Genomic DNA, 19,498 nt, shown 5'->3' on the forward strand with positions numbered 1-19,498 from the left:
AAGCTCTCTGCACCTTCCTGCTCCCCTACTGATCTTCCTAGGGTCAATCATCTCAAATATTCTTCTAAAGTGACTGGATGGAGCAGTCCAGTAGGGACATCTCTATCAAAAAATGGTCCTTTCTGGAGCACTACACACTATTCTTCTGTTAATAGCTCATCTATCTATGTCCCACCTGGGGACAGCAGATGGTTTGGAGTCAGGCCTTACACCATTTGACATTTTCCTAGTCATCACTGTAATCCTTCTTGGGACTAACACTCTGGGTACTTGGGATGGTGAAAGGCAACTGAAACAGGAGCTATTAGCTACCCTCATTTTAGTCTAGTCATATTTGTAACCAAAGTATATCATTTTCAATCAAATGCCTGGAAATACACGTATGAGGAATGTATCTACATGCTGTAGAGGAGGAGAACTGAAAATTGCAGGGCAGTTTGAGCAAGAATTAAAAATACGCAAATATATTTGTGTGTTAGTGTAAGTGCGCCTGAGTTGTTTCAGAGAGTTTGGAAAAAGCAACATGAATTGGTTCAGTTCAACATATTTCACATAAATTCCAGCTAATAGCAGGAAYCTAGAGCAAATACTAGACCTCTTGTATAGAAATATCTGCATTTGTGTCAAGAAAAGAGTCTAGTGGCAATCCAGATACTCTTTGAAGAAAAATATGTTTCAAAAGGGAAAAAGATGGGCTACAGAAAACTGAGATAAGATTCTTCTTCCCTTACTTCTGCCATGTGAAATGGATAATCTATTTGTTCAGTAGAAACTAATTTTCTGGAAAATTTACTTTAATTGATCTATCTGAATGTGATTATTTATTAATTCCACCAGACTCAGATAATTTCAGTAAAACTGTCAGAAATTATACCTAAGAAATCAAAAATTTTAAAAATGTATAAACTGTTTCTGAAATGTATAATGTCTAGTCTCCTGGCGACTATTCTTGCGCAACTTCTAACCACATCTGACCTATCTTTGCTGGGTATACGGAAGAAATAAACACTGGCAGTTGTACTCCATCTGTTGCATATGGACACTTCTTGCTTTGTACAATCATAGGGGAAAGTTATTTTTAACAACAGTGTTTAGTAATTTTCTGAAAATAACTTCTCTTGACTATGCAGAGTGCCTATCTCAAAACACTTTTAAGTGAATACAGATCCTTATGGATTTCATTGAAGAAACTGGCATGTCACTTATGAAGAAAGGTAAAGAAAAAGATTTCCTTTACAAAAAAAAGGGGGTTGTAATATTGAAATAAACCAAGAGGAGCTTAACCAGATCATATATTTGATTGTGAAATTGTGRGTAGAAATGGCTTGGAACTTTTGATCCAAGCGAAAGATACTGATTGGTATAATCTCTTTAATTCTGGGATGTTCTTTGTTTTATAGCCTTATTCTTCTGAAATTAAGACCAATTACTTGTCAATCATAATGGATCCTGATGAAGTCCCCTTGGATGAGCAATGTGAACGCCTGCCTTACGATGCCAGCAAGTGGGAGATTGCAAGGGAAAGGCTAAAACTAGGTAATATTAGCATACGTCACATTGGGTTTGCAACTATTGAATGAAATGTATTTGTGGCTGTAGGCAAAGGAGAGATGGAGGTACTGTAGACATACAGCCCAATGTTTTGCTGGGCTAAGTGCGAGCTATTCTGTGAGAAATGATCCTTCTTCCATTACTGAATTATAACATCTAAGACTGACTGGATAACTGCATCTATCTCACTTTCCATATGCATATTCAGACTCCGAATAGGAAAAACTAAAACACAGCTAGTAACACTGCTCTATAGTTTTTTGTAAATTGAGTTGCTTAAAGCAGAGAGTAAAACCAGGAAAACTGCAGAGGTTCACGTCAACCCCTTGACCTGGCTGCTTCTCTCTCTAGATTCAGGAGCCTGACCTTTGGCATTGACTGTAAATTTCTTCACCTTGAAACCTAATTATGTACTCATTTGGAAAAAGGCTTGTGCAGAAATGAGTCCCCACAGATCTTCCTGTACCCCTTCCTGTTTCTTCCTTTCCTCTTCTCTCCAATCCACTCTCTCTTTTTTCCCTCTGTGCTGCAGATTTATAGTTGTTCTTGCTGGTGCATAATAAAGTGCAAGAATGTCATACACAAGTCCATGCATAAATAAAGATCCTTGGAAACTTTCAGCCTGCGTGTAGCTTGCCTACAGACACTCGAGTCTGAGCATGGGTTTGGAAGCCTTCTTGACTTTCTTGGCCTACTTGGTGCTAACTAGAAGGGCAGGAGAGTAAGGATCAGATTTGGGAGTTGAGGGATCTCTCCAGAAACCATGCAGATTTTAGCAAGAGGTCAATGTTAAAATATGCATGACAAACTCAGACTGTTGCAATAGTGCTGTTTGTTCTTTCAGGCACGCATTAGATTAGTCGTACAGCCAGGGCTAGAAAATTCCTGCTTTTTAGCTAGGGATTGTAACAGATTCCTCCTGTCCTCCAAAGATCAGAAACAGAGGGTGATCAAAACATGCATACAGTTGGGATCACATTTAATTTGCCCAGTAGAATTCACAAGGTCAACAGATGTGGATAAGGACAGCTGAAATATATTGCTAGTGACATAATTGTCCTACACAATTCTGGGAATGCTGAAATACAGCCTTGTGCTGGAGTATCTTCTCACCRTAATGGACTAAGAGCTGAAGGTGCAGACAATGTGATCTCTGCTTTATCTGGTGCTTTATTTGTGTGTAAATCCCACAGAAAGAATCAAGCAGAAACAGACCGTAAACATCAAGGAAGACCTGCATCTTGCAGGGTTAGTGTTTAGAGTCTGGAGGTGAGGAATGATGACCAGGGAATGAGTTAAAAGTAGAAGATCTACTGTAAACAAGTAAAGAATGCTGACAATGAATGAAAACCAGATTCTGAGAAGTTGGGTATGTGCAGTATGCTAGATTAGCTCAGTGCAAGTCCTGCCTACATGGCAGTTGGCTCAGTCTTTGAAAAACCTTCATAGCCTCCTAAGATTAGTGTCTCACAAACACAAAATGTGCTTCGATGTATTTTTTTTAGCATATTTTTATTTAGAAATGCAGATCCTTCCACATCAGATAGGCCTGTTTTTCTTTTTCCAACTATTTATCCTCAAGGATACATATTTACTATAACCTTTGTAAAGTAACTCTCTCCTTTTAGCTTCTGCCTCATGCACACATACATACAGCTCATTGGTGTGATGCAATGCTTATATAACAGGATTGCTCTTCCATCCATAAGAGCTACAGACATCACAGAAAATTTCAAATGGGCACCACTGAAGCCAGGATAATTATCATTCAGTTTACATCAGTGTAAGCAAGATAAAAATGTCATCTCTTCACTAGATAGAGAAATTCTGGTGCTATAAATCATATCTATGTGCTTGATTATAACCCTCTAGTCCAGCAAAAGTGTTTATCTATTATGTATTTCTCACCTTACGCTTTGGTTTGACTCTTCTAATTCGTGAGAGCTCATACACTGCTGAAACTGTGGCACAGGACCTATAGGGATTATTGCTGCTTGGTTCTGATAAGATAACAAACGTAGAGGTGGTAAACGGCTCCCTGAGCTCTGCTCCTTTCTGATGCACTGCAAACTCATAGTCTCTGAAACGAAGCAGAATGTTTTCCTTTGTTCTTAATGTGCAGAGCTTTCATATTTMACATAACGGAAAATATGAAGTCTCTAGTGTGAGGAAACCCAAATGACTCAGACCGCATCACAGGACATGAGCAACGAACACACCTTTTGAGTCTCTGCCTTCCCACATACAGGGGGAAAGATATCTGCAGGTCCTTTTTTCAATGCCCCAATCCAGCAACTCACATGCTTAAATACAGGCCTGTATTTAAAGAATCCTGTCAAAATGGAACTGAAACAGAAACCTCCTGATTCAAAACTCTTTGACAAAGTGGTCTGTTCACTTTAATGGGTTTAAATCGTCCCAGGAAATTGAAGTTAAGTGCAGGAAGTTTAAATAGTGTTCTGCTTCCTGGGTCTAGAGGTAAATGCTGCAACATTTCATAAATGAGAGCTACACCAAGCACAACTGTTGTAGCTACTTGAGGTCTGTGATGGGGTGGCTGCTCAGATCGTTGGACATCTTGATTTTCCGCTGTTTAGTTGCTCTGTTTAATAATTTTATGATTACTTTGTGTGTCAACATAAGGGGCTTTTGCAGGGGCAATAAGTTGGGTTCATCCTAGACACAATCTGTGTATTAAACTGTGGAGCTCCATCTGTGCACTGAAAAGTTGGAGTGGTCCTGTTCTGCACTAATATTTTGTATGGTCCAAAACAATAGTGGACCAACAAAGAGTAATACATCAAGTGTTATTACAATTTCCCATTAAATCATAATCGTTGTTTAGAGAAGGAAGTGTTGTTTCCAGTGCGCATTTTCATTTATGAAAGCTTAGCAGCTTTGAGCAGCTTTATGAGCTAGCTGATATGTTTTCCAAGTAGTGACTAAGTAGGCTATCTTGATGTGGGAAGTGAGTTAACACTGATGGAAACAGATTAAAGCTATGGACTAAACAAAGGTACAGTGGGTGTTACATTACCTCAAATTGTAACTTCACTTTGTACAAACCACAAACTGCTGGTCCATTAAGGACTAAGAGCATCARTTCACCAAGAAACCTGAAACCTTGCTCTTAATACTGCTTTTCTTATATACCTGCTAAATGAACAAGCTATATATAATAACTGAAAGAGGAGGTGACTGTAGACCTTTAAAGATACAAACTGATCCAGTTGTATTTATATGGCAAACTCTAAGCTCTTTGGGTGCTAGTGCCCAATTCTGTTGATGCTTTTCAGCTGGATTAGGCTCATCATGGCTTTTATTTGCTGTAAAGATGTAACACTTCCACACATCTGGGGAGAAAATAAATTCCTAGGTGTTTTTTGGCTTTGCATACTCCATTTCATGTTTCCATTGCTTTGATGATATACGCTGTTTGCCTTCTAACAGCAGACAGACTGAGAATTACAGTTTAGAAATATGATTACCATATAAAAGGTAGTATCTATTTCATTCAATTTAGAATTGATAGCAGTTCTTTTTCTCTGCTTGTCAGTGACTGGGTGGGATTCATCTCTCACTTAGCTTTAGACACCTACAATATAGATGTCCAAGTCAGAGCTAATGAAAAAGGCACATCTGGAAGTGATTCAGCTGTTCTGTTCTAGATATGTATCATAGGATAGGGAGATTGTCCTATAGTTATGGCTGTGTCACATGCACTTATCTGAAGAATAAATACAGCCTTAGTGGCACATCTTATTCTTTGGTTTTGTGTAAAAAAATGGCCTTCATAAAGCCTGATGCTATGCTCTTGCTAGCCACATGGATGCCTAAGTTCTGCTCAAGCTGAAACACAAATAAAAGCAGAAATGAGGTACTTAGATATATAAGTTTATTACTAGTTAATATGCTGACAGAATCTCTCCARTCAAAACTCCACCAGCCACCTGAGAAGGGAGAAAGTGGCCTGGCCTGTCTGTGTGAGTGCAATGTCCAAGAAAAATCAATGCTCCCTACTTTAAAAACAGGGAAATCAAGATTGAGGCTGAGAAGATCATGAGACTAGCATAAAAGTCATGATCTTTAAGAAAATAATAATAATACTCTTGGAGTCTTACCTGGTTCTGGACACTCAGTTTTGCTGAAATTCATCAGGGGATTTTATTGAGGTTCCCTGTTTCTTCACAAGGACTTCTAGGTGCTTTTCTGGAGGTCTTCTTAGCAGTAGCATGATAAAGATCTCACAGTGCAAGTGTCAGCATCTGCCCTTGGACATGTGGAAGCATCATACCCATCATGAGATAACCTACCCTTTATCACTCCAAATCTCGTCTCACTGAATCCCTTCAGACCTCATTTCACAAATCTAAAGATCCCATTTTCTCCAGTTGGCAGCTTCTCATCATTATCTCCAACCACAAGAGTGTGTCAGGGAAGAGTATGAGAGGTTTGCTCTTGTATTTCAGGGATTGCACTGCAAGGGTGCTGCAGCCTCCTTGGAGTGAAGATTATTTTAAAGCACCTTACAAGAGAAGGAGGGATTTCACTTGTAAAAAAGTTACCAAAATCTGTAGCAATCTGCACCTTGGTGGGGAGTTCAGGCAATGACCCCAACATGCTGTGGACACAACTAGCACTGTCCCAGCTTGTTGCATGGCGTGGTTTGTTCAGTGAAGTGAAGAGTTTTTTTTTTTTTTTTTTGCTGGCAAAGTTAAAATGAAAAAAATAGGGTCAGAAGTCAGTGTGCATCCAATATGAATGACCACATTTGTTTAGCATCATTTTTAGTCATATCACTTAGTCTTTTCAATGACTCTGTGACTCTGTGTCTTCAGGTTTGTCTGCTTAGTCTTCAATTATAATAGAAAAAAAATTTAAAAAAATGACTTAGTGGTATGGAAATATACATTTAGGACTCACTGTAGAGCACAATTTTCAGTTCATTAGCAATTAATTCATTTGCTGACAAAATTTCTTTCTTACTAATGTGTATATCTCCAATTTACTTTCTTCTCAGGAAAGTCACTTGGACATGGAGCTTTTGGGAAGGTGGTACAAGCATCTGCTTTTGGAATTAAGAAATCATCAACCTGCAGAATAGTTGCTGTGAAAATGCTGAAAGGTATCTTGCTGCAAAGCTACACTGAAAAGAAGATGCATGTSAATACAGTGTCACACTTTTAACATGATTCCATCAAAAGAAAGTGTGTGTAATATTATCCCATACCATAATCTCTGAAGCCTCCAAAACATGCACATTAAGTTTCAGGCCTGCTTAAATTTTGCAGTAAAGTGGTGGAACTATGAAATAAAAATGAGGTTCACAGTAAAAAGGATGATAAAATGTTACATGGTAGAGGAGGAAGTTTCAGATGTACTCAGAATAGAATTGCTTAAATATTTTTGGAAAATCTGGTTCCACTACTTTAAATAGTGGACAGGATGGAAGACTGACTTTTGTGAGCTCAGAAAGGATAATTAGATTTCCTATGTATTCTATGTGGCATCATTATGCTGTATTGACCCTATACTGGGCACAGTAAGTGAAATTTAGCTGAAGCATAAGGCATCCACCATGATTTGATGACACTCAGAKGGAAGATTCCTTATTTTCCTTGGTCATTAGTTTCAATGATTGAACCTCAATCATTAGCGTTCAACAGGCGTTAAAAAYGAGCACCTCATGTGTAATCTACATCTGCCCGGCTTTACCTTCTGGTTCTAATTTTAGAATCGCTAGATTATATAATGCCCAATAATTTTTCTTCATGAGGGTCTTTCTATAAAGCTAACAGGTTGAGTTGTTTAAGTCTTCAAATTGCTGTGCAGGTGTGTCCTTTCTGAACCTTCTGCAGCTTCATTACATGGTGGCGAAGACGCTGACACTCAGCTTGTGTAAGGGATTTGCCAGTGCTCTTCATACACCGACTCTCTTTCCGCGGTGAAATCATCTCCCRGCTATTCACTGCCCATTTCTTGCTGGAGCAGAAAGGACAAAGACCCTAATCAATTTGAAGAGGGCACTTGGGAAGTCAGCAAATAGGATTATGCTTTGTAGTGCCTGCAGCAGCAGTAGCTGAATACCATAGCCCAGAGTCCTGTTGGTATTCATTCCTATGTATTTAGCTTTTCCTTATTCATATATCTAAGAATCAGATCAGGCTTTTTGCATTGTCCTGGGAGCTTATGCTGCATTGCTTATCTGTCTAAATCCTTGAATCCTTCTCAGAGTCATTCTCTGCCAGGACACATTCCCTGTTCTATAGGTGAGGYCTGAATCCCTCTTGCTTTCAGCTGGCTGCATTTAGACATAGATTGAGTATACCCCTCTTATCAGGTGGCTACTGGCTTCACTACTGCCTAATTGCTTATCAGAGTTATCCAAAAAGCTGTACTTGTTATTTCTAGTCCACAGAGGGGTACATACAGTATTCTCAGACCTACAATCAGCCTCTGTAGAGCCCAACCTAAAATAGCTTCATCAGCTCATTTCTCATTGGCAGTAACTTGCTGGTTCTTACTCTTTTTAGAGTACGCCTTATCGACAGTGTACCCAAGAAGCTTGTTCTGCAATATTATGTCAGATACTTGAGGAGGAGGTGGTGCCTGCTACTGTGATATCCAGGATCATCCCAAAGGAGGAAATCTGCAGATGACAGAATTACAAATATCTYGCATCTCTCTTGTTCCAGAAGCACAGAAATGCCCTGTTGGCTAGTGCCGAATGAATAGATATGTCTGAAAAACCGGAGGGAATTAAAGCTTTGGTCCCTGTCCAGATCTTCTGTAACAGTGGGGCAATAACTACCTGTGATGCTTCCCCTATTGCTATCTCACTGGTCTCCATGGATGGCCTGTTTGTCACCTTGGTCACTGCCTGACCCTAGTAACCGAACTATTTTGCCAGCATGCAGACATATGTGCTGGCAGAGAGGTTTGACAGGTTCAGCACTTCTTTGTGGACATCAATGGGCTTCTTGTGCCAGCCAGCTCCGTAAATCCTGGAATAGATGAGAGTAGAAGGCAGCCACGAGAAACCCTTGTGGGTAGCATTCATACTACTGAATGGGAGATGTGTGCAGGGGAGATTCTTGCACCTGACTAGTCACTCACATCTTTTACTATCAATAGAGAGAAGCTCAAATGCAGATCCCTCCATTTGATGGGATCACCATCTGCTGTGAAGCAGAGCCTGTTTTGCTCTGCTGTGAAGAGAGCCTGTGATGACTAAAAGTCATGTGTAGGCATCTCCACTGTTGGCATCCAAAATTAGGTGAGATTTGTCCCATTCTTTACACCCTTGCTAGATTATCTGGTATTATCACAGTCATTCAGGGGCTTTGTCCTCACCATATTCCCATGAGGTGGACAAATTGTCTCCATCTATATAGATGAATAGTGGGTCACTGAGTAGATGACATGTTTTGCATGGGGAGGGGGATCAAAAAAAAAAGGGGGGGTTCCCATCAGATTCTAAAACCAAGCCTTTTAAGATCTAGCTCTGTGTTATTTCCACTGGTCTGTTCTTCAGTGTCACTAAACTGAAAAAATCTTTCTGGGTCTATCCGAAATTCTGATTTCTTACCAAAATGAAATTCTGCAGAAAAAAAAAATTGCTCGGCAGAAATGAAAAGCTTCACTCGACACCAAATAGAATTTTCTGGGTTTAGTTATGGGGTTGCTTAAATCACTATTATTATTATTAATAGTAATTATAACCAGTACAGGTGAGATTCAACCACCTAACTGTAGACATTTAAAAACTTCAGCTGCCTGGTCTAGGCTAAAAAAATCCAGGCTTTCTATATAATAAACAGAATCAGACAAGCATTAMCAAAGGCAGGTTCATCTCTTCCTAACGTAGATGGCTAAAGCTGATAACTCAGTCAAACCCTGGAAACGCCTTGCTCTTGTCACTGACTCTTTGAGAGTTTAATTAGTTCAGGCCAGCACCCAACCCTGAGATGGCTGAAGTCAGGCCAGCTGAAATCTACTGTAGATAGAGTTAATTAAAGTGTTGAAAACCCTTGTATTTTTCTTTTATTTTTTGGCTGAAACTACAAAACTATTCATGTGAAAATTTTTTCTCCGTTCTAAATATAAAAGGGTCTCCTGGGAGGAAGCTGAGTGTCTAATTCTTTTTATGGGTTTTATTGCAAGTAAGAGGATGCTGAGCAGGGAGGAATAGAAAAAGAATGCCAACACACAGAACTGCATCCAGTAACGGGTGTTATTTCACTGGAAAGCCGTAAGACGTGGTGTAGCTCACTAGAACCAGTATATTGCCATTTCACATTCACCTTATCTTGCATTTACAGAAGGGGCCACAGCGAGTGAGTACAAAGCTCTGATGACTGAGCTGAAGATCCTGATCCACATTGGTCATCATCTCAATATTGTGAATTTGTTGGGAGCTTGCACAAAGAACGGAGGTAAAAAAGTCTGCGCTGCACTAAAAATGGGTTTGAATCACTTCCAAACAACAGCTAGTTGGCTACATTGTCTTTTTGTCCAGAGGTCGAGTTATCAGCTTGAAATATTGGAACTCTTTTTCCACTTGGTGAAAAAAAGGAAAGAGAAAAGAGATTTCTAGTCATCCTACAAAGTGACTGAATGTTTTCCCTATTTAAATGCTTTTTTTGGTTTTAACATGAAAGTGGATGTGGGGCCACTTGTCCTTTGTCTCACCTCCCTGCTAAGCTCAGGTTAAACATGATCTGGAAGGGCTGGGAGCAAGGAGTTCCTTGGGATCAACTGTTGGCTCAGAAAGATGAATCATAAGGCAACTTKGGTAAAAGCCTTCAGTGTATTCCACTAAGAAAATTAAATGACCAATATGGGAGGTTGTTTCTTTCAGATATGTGTGTCACCTATTTTAGTTTAACAACATGTGTAGGCTGCAGGACTCCAGTCTAAATTCAAACTGTCCCAAAGAGGAAATGGAGGAACACGCAGGACCCATGTTTATCACCCAGATTTCAAAAATTAAGGGTTGCCCTAATTTTCAGAAACTCTGTTATTTTGCTACCATGTCTAGTGTCCTCCAAACAGTTTGTTTCTTCATTAAGGCATATCATTAATTATCCTGGACCCTATTTATAACTATGGATATGAATAAAAGACTTTTTTTTCAGAAGTTATACCCTCTTGTATTGTTTTACACTGCTCAGAATGTGTTTTCCTTTTCCCCAGGGCCTTTGATGGTGATTGTTGAATACTGCAAATAYGGGAATTTATCAAACTATCTGAAAAGCAAGAGGAATTTTTTTTGCTCCAACAAGGTAAGGAGGTGGTCACCTCTTGAAGGACTCATCTTGTTAGCGTAAGTGTCTGTAATGTAGATGTCAGCCTCTGAGCTTGTCACCTTAGACTCTCTTCTAGTCAAAAGAAAGAAATAAGTGCTTTGGGGAGCAGTTTACCTGATCTGTTTTAAAAGTTTGGTGTGGGGTAAATTGCACCAAAAAAGGGCTCATTTCTCTCCACTGACTTCAAGAAGCTGATGTGACTAACGGAGACCTCTACAGTGAAAGGAAGTGAATCCAGTCCAAAGCGTCCCCACATGCTCTCTCCTCTCTGCTGACAAACCCATTCCTGCCGAGTTTGGGTCACTGCAGAGGCTTGTGTCAATGAAGCCGAAGGAAGTGGTTTTGCCCACTGATTCCGGTACCGCTGGGAACACAAACGAGATAATGTCGTTTAAAGCTAATGTTCCAAGTCACTCTAATGTTCAGAGATTTACAAATAATCTTCTTACTGTGTGAGGAGAAGGGCTATCAAGAATAAAAGAGATCAGCATTTTGTCCTTACATCCCGCAGCCCTCTGAGTCAAATCTACTGTGTATTCTTTATTGCAAACTTGGACCTAAATGTGGCAACTCTCTCTGTGCTTGTGCACTTTCAGCAAAATCCTCCAAGGGATTAAGGAATCTGAAGCAGGATTTAGGAGCCTAGAGTCAGAACTGTAGCCCCCCAAATCCCTGCTCAGCTGTGCCAAAAATTCAGAGGCTTCTTAGTTTTCATTCATAACAGTTCTGCAAACTTTACTGTAGGGCATAACTGGGAGGGCCTCCGTCTTCAAAAGGCTTTGACTGAGTTTATTCCCAACATCGTCCACAGCAGACTCTGCATGAAAAATAGCAACTGTCTCCTTCAAAACATGGTTGTTTGTGTATCAGCCAGCAGCCCAGTGGGGAGCACAAATGTGCAGGGCTGACCCTTGCCTGGGAGAATTCACACACTTCTCTCTCTCTGGTCAGGGGACGGCCTTGACTTCATGCTCTGGTGCTGCTACGAAGATATTTGAGCAAGTGGGAGGTTCTGCGTCAGTGTAGTCGAGAGGCTGAAGTGTTCACAGGCCCGGGGGAAGGGGAAAAGGGGCAAGAGCATGGCCTAGYGGCGAGGCCGCTCTCTGGGCAGCAGTGGGATAACATTTTCCAAGCAAATGYTGCATATTTCCCATTAAATCCTCGTCGACCATGACGTTAAGCCACTGGATAGAGGCGGTGGGGCAGACAGGCAGTTTTTTTCCCACAGCAGCCACACTTGCCACAGTGAAACCAGACTTGGTAGGTGAAGCCAGACTCAGTAGTGAAGGGGTAGACTGAGCTAACACACGCCACGGGCTAGCTTTTTCTCCCGGCAGAAATAAGGGAAAAGTCTGGTTTGATTTTTACCCCAGGCCCCTCACCTGCTCTGATGTAGCACCTCTTCTCTGTCTGTTTGAAGGACTCCTCTGTGCAAGTAGAGCCAATGARAGAGAAAAAGGATATTGAGCTGATAGAAGGCAAAAAACAAAGGCTGGCCAGTGTCACCAGCAGTGAGAGCTTTGCAAGCTCGGGGTTTCAGGAAGATAAAAGTCTGAGTGATGTGGAGGAGTCCGAGGAGGGTAGGTATTAATTCCTTCCTGTCACTACGTGGTCTGTGATATTTTTACAGCATACTGTGCATCTCTGAAATTTTTTTCCTCATTTATCACCCTAATAAACATCCGTGGGAGATGCTCACAGGGTCATGTCCAGCGGGTAGAAGATTTAAAAAAAGATTATTTCCAGGGTTACTAAATCTGACAGGAAAATGTGTGATTGTTTCTTCTGACTGCCCCTTATCTTTGGGGAAAACACAGCAGTGTCCAAAGTGCGGGGTATAAAGCAAGCACTATTTTTGTTTCCCGTGACAGTGGGTTGACCTCCAAATACTACTCAACAAAGACTGAATTTATGGGAGCAGTAAGATCAGGAAGAGAGGGGAAAAAATAACTGCCTTATGAGCAGTCTTTATAACTTTGTAACGGTGYGTTCAACTGCTTTCAGATTCTGACGAGTTTTACAAGCTGCCCCTCACTATGGAAGACCTGATTTCCTACAGCTTTCAGGTGGCCAGAGGCATGGAGTTCTTGTCCTCCAGAAAGGTTAGTTCTATGCTTGGAATTTTTCACCGCAGAAGAATCAGATTCAGAGGTGAAATCATGTCTACATTTTAGTGATACCTTCCTTGGTAGAAGTCCCAAAGGAAGAGCAGTTTTCCTCCTGGTGTTCTAAATATAATGGTGTGTTTATCCGAGTCTTCGTACTCCATAAACACAGGATTAGAGTAGAAGGCAATGGGTCAAGCTAATTCATTCAGAGAAGTTCTTTTGGGTGGATTTTTTTTCAAATTTTTTTTTTTTTAGCTTCAACATGCACTAGCTATGGCGCCCCAAGCAGACTGGTGTTTTCCCTGGAAACACCAAGAGGCTTCAATATTTATGACTTTCTAGACTGGAGAAATGCTTTTTGTAAAGAACTGCCACTGTTTACAGTAAGTTCATGTAAACTATAGTCAACTTCCCTAAAAAAAATTACATTGATATCGCCAGTAATAATAATAATTCAAAAAAGGATATGGGAGAGAGTCAGGAAATTTGTGGGCAGGATTAAGGAAATGCAGTTTGATTGTGAAACTGTTTTATTATAGTGTATTCATCGTGACCTGGCAGCCAGAAACATCCTTTTATCTGAGAACAATGTAGTGAAGATCTGTGATTTTGGCCTTGCAAGAGATATTTATAAGAATCCTGATTATGTGAGAAAAGGAGATGTAAGTCAAGATGCTGTTTATTTATCCATTTGTTTATAACATATCATTTCAAACTGTCCACCAAAACATTCTGTAGACTTTTACATTTCCTGAACTTAAAAGAGTTTGAAAGCTATCACAGTTTTTATGTGAAGATGAGCAATCCAGATGCCTTGTGTATCCAGCAAGCACTTCTGTCCTCAAGCGTAAGGGCTGGAAATGCTAAGCATTTCACAGTTCTAGTCCTTTAATACTTTAGATATTTTTCAGATATTTATTTTTTGGCTAGTTCTGTAATGTTACACCCTTACTAAGCAAATTGCCTTCATGGAAACCAGTCCCTGCAGAAGAAGGTGTGTGTCCCTCCACGTATCCGCACAGTGAGCCGAGCGTGGCTCGTACTGCCTCAGAGCAGCCGAGCAGAACTTGCTTCCTCGGAAACCCATTCRACCCTCTCGCTCTCCCCATAACTAGCAGCCAACAAGCCCACAGGCCTTCAGTGAGCTCTGGGTGAGCAAACTGTGCCTGTGCCCACAGTCGTCCAGGGAATTTGGTGGAGGAATTAGGATACATGTAGAGGGTGTCCTCTGGGATGTCTCACCCACCTGCCAGCTACGCCCTCATCTGTGAACAGCTTTAAAGCCTTACAGCACTACGTAATAGCTGTGAAGCATTATTCACATTACTCACGTGACTCGGGTAATGCTTAGGAGACGCTAACAAGCTGTGCTATGGGGACRGCATGGGTTGCTGAAACAGTCCTGGAAGAGAAGGCCTGCAAATTTATCCAAGAACACCTCATGACAAAATGACCTGCACTTGGGGTAGGATTTTCTCCCCTGTCATTAAGATGCTGGTAGGAGGCAACTGCTCTGACATATCCCTGCAATGCTGCAAAGAGGCCTAGTCAGTTTTCTCATAGGTTTCCAGCTAATGGCATTTTGTGCCACATCCATTTTAAAAGCGTATTTAGGAAGGRGGAAAATGCCTTTTATTCCAAAAACTTGTTAAGATGGTGTCTGAACAAGTACATGTTTATTGTCTGTAAAGAAATCCCCCAGGTTCCTTCTTGAATGGTAATTATTTATATAACAATATATAATCGATTCAGCTATAATTAAATCCTTCTAGTCTTTGAAAAGAGTAGTAAGGTTTGTCCGTTTCATTTCAGGCTCGACTTCCTCTCAAGTGGATGGCTCCAGAATCCATATTTGATAAAATCTACAATACAAAAAGTGACGTGTGGTCCTATGGGGTATTGCTGTGGGAGATATTTTCCTTGGGTATGTTCAATCTGCATCCTGGGAGCTGAAAGCGGTGGAGAGGGTTGTAGTGAGGGCTTGACCTGATGATCATTTCAATCTGTGGAAAAACATCCATGAACTTCAAAGAGCTCTTGCCATGTCTTTAATAAGGAAATAACTAAAGGAAAATTAGGAATAAGGAAATAACTTTAATATGGGAAATAACTAAATCCCAGGCTTCAGTGGCATCTGGGGATAGATGGAAGAATCATTTTTATCACATCACTGTGAAGTGAGAAGTYTAATGCTTGTAAGGCCACAGGTAAGAAGCAGAATAACTTTGCCAACTTGAAAACTTAATGAATAGCAAAATTATCTGAGCATTTTTCCACCTATTTCTCTCATGACCAAARCTTACATTTCAATCTCTCTCCTGCAGAAACCCTTGGTGTGGATGCACCTAGGGCAGCACAGCCTGAGCAGTCTCGGTGCTCTGTTTGACAGAGGGAGCACAGAGTTATGGTCTCAGGTCTTGATGAGGAAATAAAGCAATTTTTTAAATTCCTACAGTGTAATAAGGAGTGTGAGGGCCTTATGCAGCCTACCGTGCCATCCGAGATAAACCTAGGCATCTCTGCAGGTACGGCAGAGCCGGCGTTCACGGTGCCAGGGCTGTGCAGTCCCCGGAGAGCAGGAGGGCAGTTTTCAGACCTCTTCACTAGGATCCCCAGTTCCAGCAGATTTGCAGTTGTAACCAGCAGCCAGGGGTAACAGTCACGCAGAGCTTGCTTGAATGAAGGCAGCGCACTCRGTTGCCTGATTATGGCATTGAATACGCAAAGAAACAGGAGCTGACCCTAAACACACAGCTCAGAGTCCKCTCTGCCTGGCATCTCAAGGTGGATGTTTTTTGCCCTCAAAAGCTTCTTCCTTTCCCTGCGGGAGCAAGTAAGCACCCAGCTGGAAACACAAAGAGGTCTTTGAACGTTTCTGAATGTGTTAAAGGTGCGTGAGACGTGTGACAGCCAACACCTTCCATTTCCACTCCGAAAATCAGCCGGCGAGCGCCCCGGTGCCAGCCCTGCGCCGTGCACAGCTGCTTCCCTCGCGCGTGAGCCGCTGGAAGCGGCAGGCAAGCAAACAGCGAAGCAGATGCCTGGGGGTGAACTAGAGCATGGAATCTGAAATTACTCCCCCCTCCTTTTTTTTTTCCTTTTTTGTATATTCGAGATGCAGGATACAAAATGTACACTGAAAGGGAACAACAACAACCGTCATAATAGAAGAATCTTAATTGGGTTCAGCACAGAGGCTGACAAAAGAGGAGAACAGTAGAGGAAACAATACTATACAATTCTTAGGACAATCAATCATTTATTAGTTTAAATGCATGTTGCTGGTCAGGCTGCCAACTCTTGTGATGTTATGGTGAGCCTCACAGTATCTGCTATTTTTTTTCTTAAAGYCCCAGCTCCTGGAACCTCGTGATTGACTCTCCAAGAGGATTTTTTTTGTTGTTGTTCTTTCCTTTTTTTCTTTTCCTTTTGCTTTCTTATCAATGGCAAAAAGACCAGCAGCCTAATCAAGCTGCTGATCTTAAAACCATGGAAACTAGGGAAATAATGCAAATACACCTTGATTTGATTTTAAACCATTATTTAATTACTTGCTTTAGAGTATTTGGGATTTGTTAATACTGTACTTGCTACARTTCAGAGTTTGTCCCAAGTATAAAGAGATCAGAGTTGGTGTTTTTTTAGGTATTCTTTTAAAGTCAAATTCTTTTTTTTTTAACATTCCAGCCAGGTAAATGCCACTAATATCCCTAGGCTCGATCCTGCCACTCCCCAAGGCCCAGGACTTGGCTYGACTTGAGCAGCAGTTCCCCTGTGGCACCCAGCAGGGTCAGACCCCTGGGGAGGTTTCCAGCCCCCAGAAGGGGATGTGGAGCATCCTGGGTGTTTGCAGGGGGCAGAGGGAACCCATAGCCCCTGGTTAAGGTCTCATGATTAACTGTCTCAGGTACCCAGCCCAGCTCCCTTTACAGTCAGTGCTGAGAAAAGGGATCTCCAGAAAGCRCTTCGTCCGCCTCCTAGAGGGGTGGCTGGGATCGGTGAGGTGATCACCTCCTGGAAGCCCCTCGTTTTCCCCCCGATTGCACAGGGAGTGTAGCGTGCCTTGCACAGACCGTAGAAACTCAAATAGCGTCTTACCTGGCTAACATCATGGGAGCTGACATAACACCAGCCTCACATGCAGAGATGTTTCCCTTCCTGACTCATGGATGCATGAACCTCTTCTCACTTATCCCTAGGTGCCTCTCCTTACCCTGGAGTCCAAATAGATGAGGATTTCTGCAGCAAACTAAAAGAAGGCACAAGAATGCGGGCCCCAGAGCAAGCGACAGAAGAAATGTAAGATGCTTTCTCTGCTTGCTTTTGGCATACTTCTCCCCTCGTAGGCTGCCTTGCAGGACGGACGATGCACAAGTCTGCAAGAAATCTTATGTATGTGCAAACATAAGAAAAGTAACCCAATGCTGCCTCATATCTTCTTGTGTCATTAACATCTTCTTGAAATCCCCCAACTTTTAGCACCCTCTCCCCCCCTCCCCTGGGCCAGATTCCCATGAGCTAAAAAGGCTTCTTTGAAGTTGAGGACCCCAGTGGCCATGGCCACGAGCCCAGGGCACTACCTTTCCTGAGTGGGTTGATGGTCCTGTAGCCCAAGAGGGACCAAATGCCCATCACAGAGGGTTTGTGTAGGGTTTGATGAGGGAGTGTGGTCACAAGGAAAGGCCAGGTGCTAGAGAAATGCAAGATCAGTGTCACCGAAGCTCAGCCTCCTTTGTGGCCAAGACTCGTTTTCAGTTTTAAGATATGGAGAAGCCTGTTCTTAGATAGCTTAGGAGAGGGCCGTTAAAGTCACAACTGAAAGAACAACTCAGAGGAAAGAGGTTATTCATTCTCATCCAGGTTTAATATTTATTGACGTGTACACTGATAAGTGCTGGAGGAATGTGACACTGTTAACGTTTTTCTTAACTTAGGAAGTGACAGTGGAGGTTTCCTTGCAAATAGGGTGGTGCTGAGGGCCCACCCTTTCCTGGAGACGACGTCTGATGGCAGAGGAAAGTGACAGGGACCCGTAGGCTCCAAAAACCTTGGTTTAGTCTGTGCTGCTTCTGCCTGAAGCTCTCAACAGCCACGCAGGCAGCAGCCTGTTAGGAAAACCAGCAGCTCCTCCCTAAGGGCTCTGCACAGCCCTTGCTCCAGATTATAGGAYTCTCAGCACAAAGTTGCCCAGATCATTTAGAAGCATGGAAATATCATGTGTATTTTACCTATWCAGGCAAAATTAAATACACGTAGGCATCTATGGTGCCTTTTTGAGTGCTACATCATGACTCTAAATAGTAACACTTCCCAAAAATAACATTCTGGAAGAAGTAAAAGGATGCAAGCCAGCCATATCATATCTGGGAGTGTTACCCATTGGCTAATTTTATTATCCTAGTGACAGTTGATAAGAGCTTTTTTTTTTTTTTTTTTTTTTTCCCCACATATTTTATTGCAGGAAGGAAAACTAGACTCAACCAATACAAGGAAGTGACACATTCATATAAGTCATCTTAGGATGCCTTAATTTAAACATTGCCAGTTAATAGACATTTTATACAAAGGCTTAGTGTTTAATTAGGAATTAAAAAAAAAGAAAGCATGACAACTTGGCTAAATCATTCTTCTGAAGTGGACTTCCTGGTGTCCTGTGGGAAACTTTTTTTTTCATTTTTTTGTTGAAAACTTACTCTTTTACTTATAGGCCTTGGCAGTGCTGGAGAGCATCTCTGTAAAATCACACAGGCTCGGGAGCTAACTCTATTGCTGATACACTCAGATACTGCACTGCCTCGGACCAAACTGGGCTTTAACCCCACAATATGCTCATTTTGCATTTGTCRTCATAGCTACCAAATCATGCTGGACTGTTGGCAAAGCAATCCCAACGACAGACCRAGGTTCTCTGAACTGGTGAAAAAGCTGGGGGATCTGCTTCAAGCAAATGTGCAACAGGTACTGAAGTGGTAACTATGTGTGATGACCTCAGTAAGGGCTACCGTGTGCATACTCTTGGGAGTAACAGTTTGATTTTTTATGTGTATTTAGGAAGGCAAAGACTACATACCCGTGAATACTATATTTACAACTGAAAGTATGTTTCCATCTGCACCCATTTCTTTGTGCAATGAAAACTTATCTGCTACAAGCTCAAACTGTGGAAGCACTGAAAACGTCAGGTAAGATGAGCAAGATAAGGACAGGGTTGGTTTGTTCATTCCATATTGCAGCTTGTTGCATTGCCTGGTTTGGGCTAGGGTGTGAGAAAACAGCCAGAAACACTCCACATAGCCTGAATTTTCCAATATCTCTAGTATCTGATTTGAAACGTCTTTTCTCTTTTCTTTCYTTCTTTTTTTAATGAGAGAATGACCAGAAATCACTTTTCTCATTCAATTTCAATTCATCCCACCTCACACGGTAAATCTGCTTTATAGGTCATCTAATGGAGGTATTGGTATCTTCTTTGCCATCAGCAACAGCTYCTAAATCCAAAATCCTCACTTGCAGTTTACTTTGGGATGCGCA

At 41.5% G+C, this 19,498-nt stretch overlaps 1 protein-coding gene across 1 annotated transcript in view; it reads left to right on the forward strand.

Moving 5' to 3' along the window:
- FLT1 (fms related receptor tyrosine kinase 1) overlaps positions 1 to 19,498 on the forward strand; it is a 119,228-nt gene that overhangs the window by 90,056 nt on the left and 9,674 nt on the right. The window contains exons 17-27 of the mRNA XM_085321801.1: positions 1,401 to 1,536; positions 6,572 to 6,676; positions 9,873 to 9,986; positions 10,747 to 10,835; positions 12,280 to 12,439; positions 12,864 to 12,961; positions 13,507 to 13,629; positions 14,780 to 14,891; positions 17,167 to 17,266; positions 18,820 to 18,925; positions 19,019 to 19,149. Of these exons, the coding sequence (XP_085177927.1) occupies positions 1,401 to 1,536; positions 6,572 to 6,676; positions 9,873 to 9,986; positions 10,747 to 10,835; positions 12,280 to 12,439; positions 12,864 to 12,961; positions 13,507 to 13,629; positions 14,780 to 14,891; positions 17,167 to 17,266; positions 18,820 to 18,925; positions 19,019 to 19,149 (1,274 nt within the window). The remainder of the gene's footprint in view (positions 1 to 1,400; positions 1,537 to 6,571; positions 6,677 to 9,872; positions 9,987 to 10,746; positions 10,836 to 12,279; positions 12,440 to 12,863; positions 12,962 to 13,506; positions 13,630 to 14,779; positions 14,892 to 17,166; positions 17,267 to 18,819; positions 18,926 to 19,018; positions 19,150 to 19,498) is intronic.

This window comes from Rhea americana, unplaced genomic scaffold (genome assembly GCF_003343005.1).
Source record: "Rhea americana isolate MKP2758 unplaced genomic scaffold, rheAme1 scaffold_71, whole genome shotgun sequence".
Classification (NCBI taxonomy): Eukaryota; Metazoa; Chordata; class Aves; order Rheiformes; family Rheidae; genus Rhea; species Rhea americana.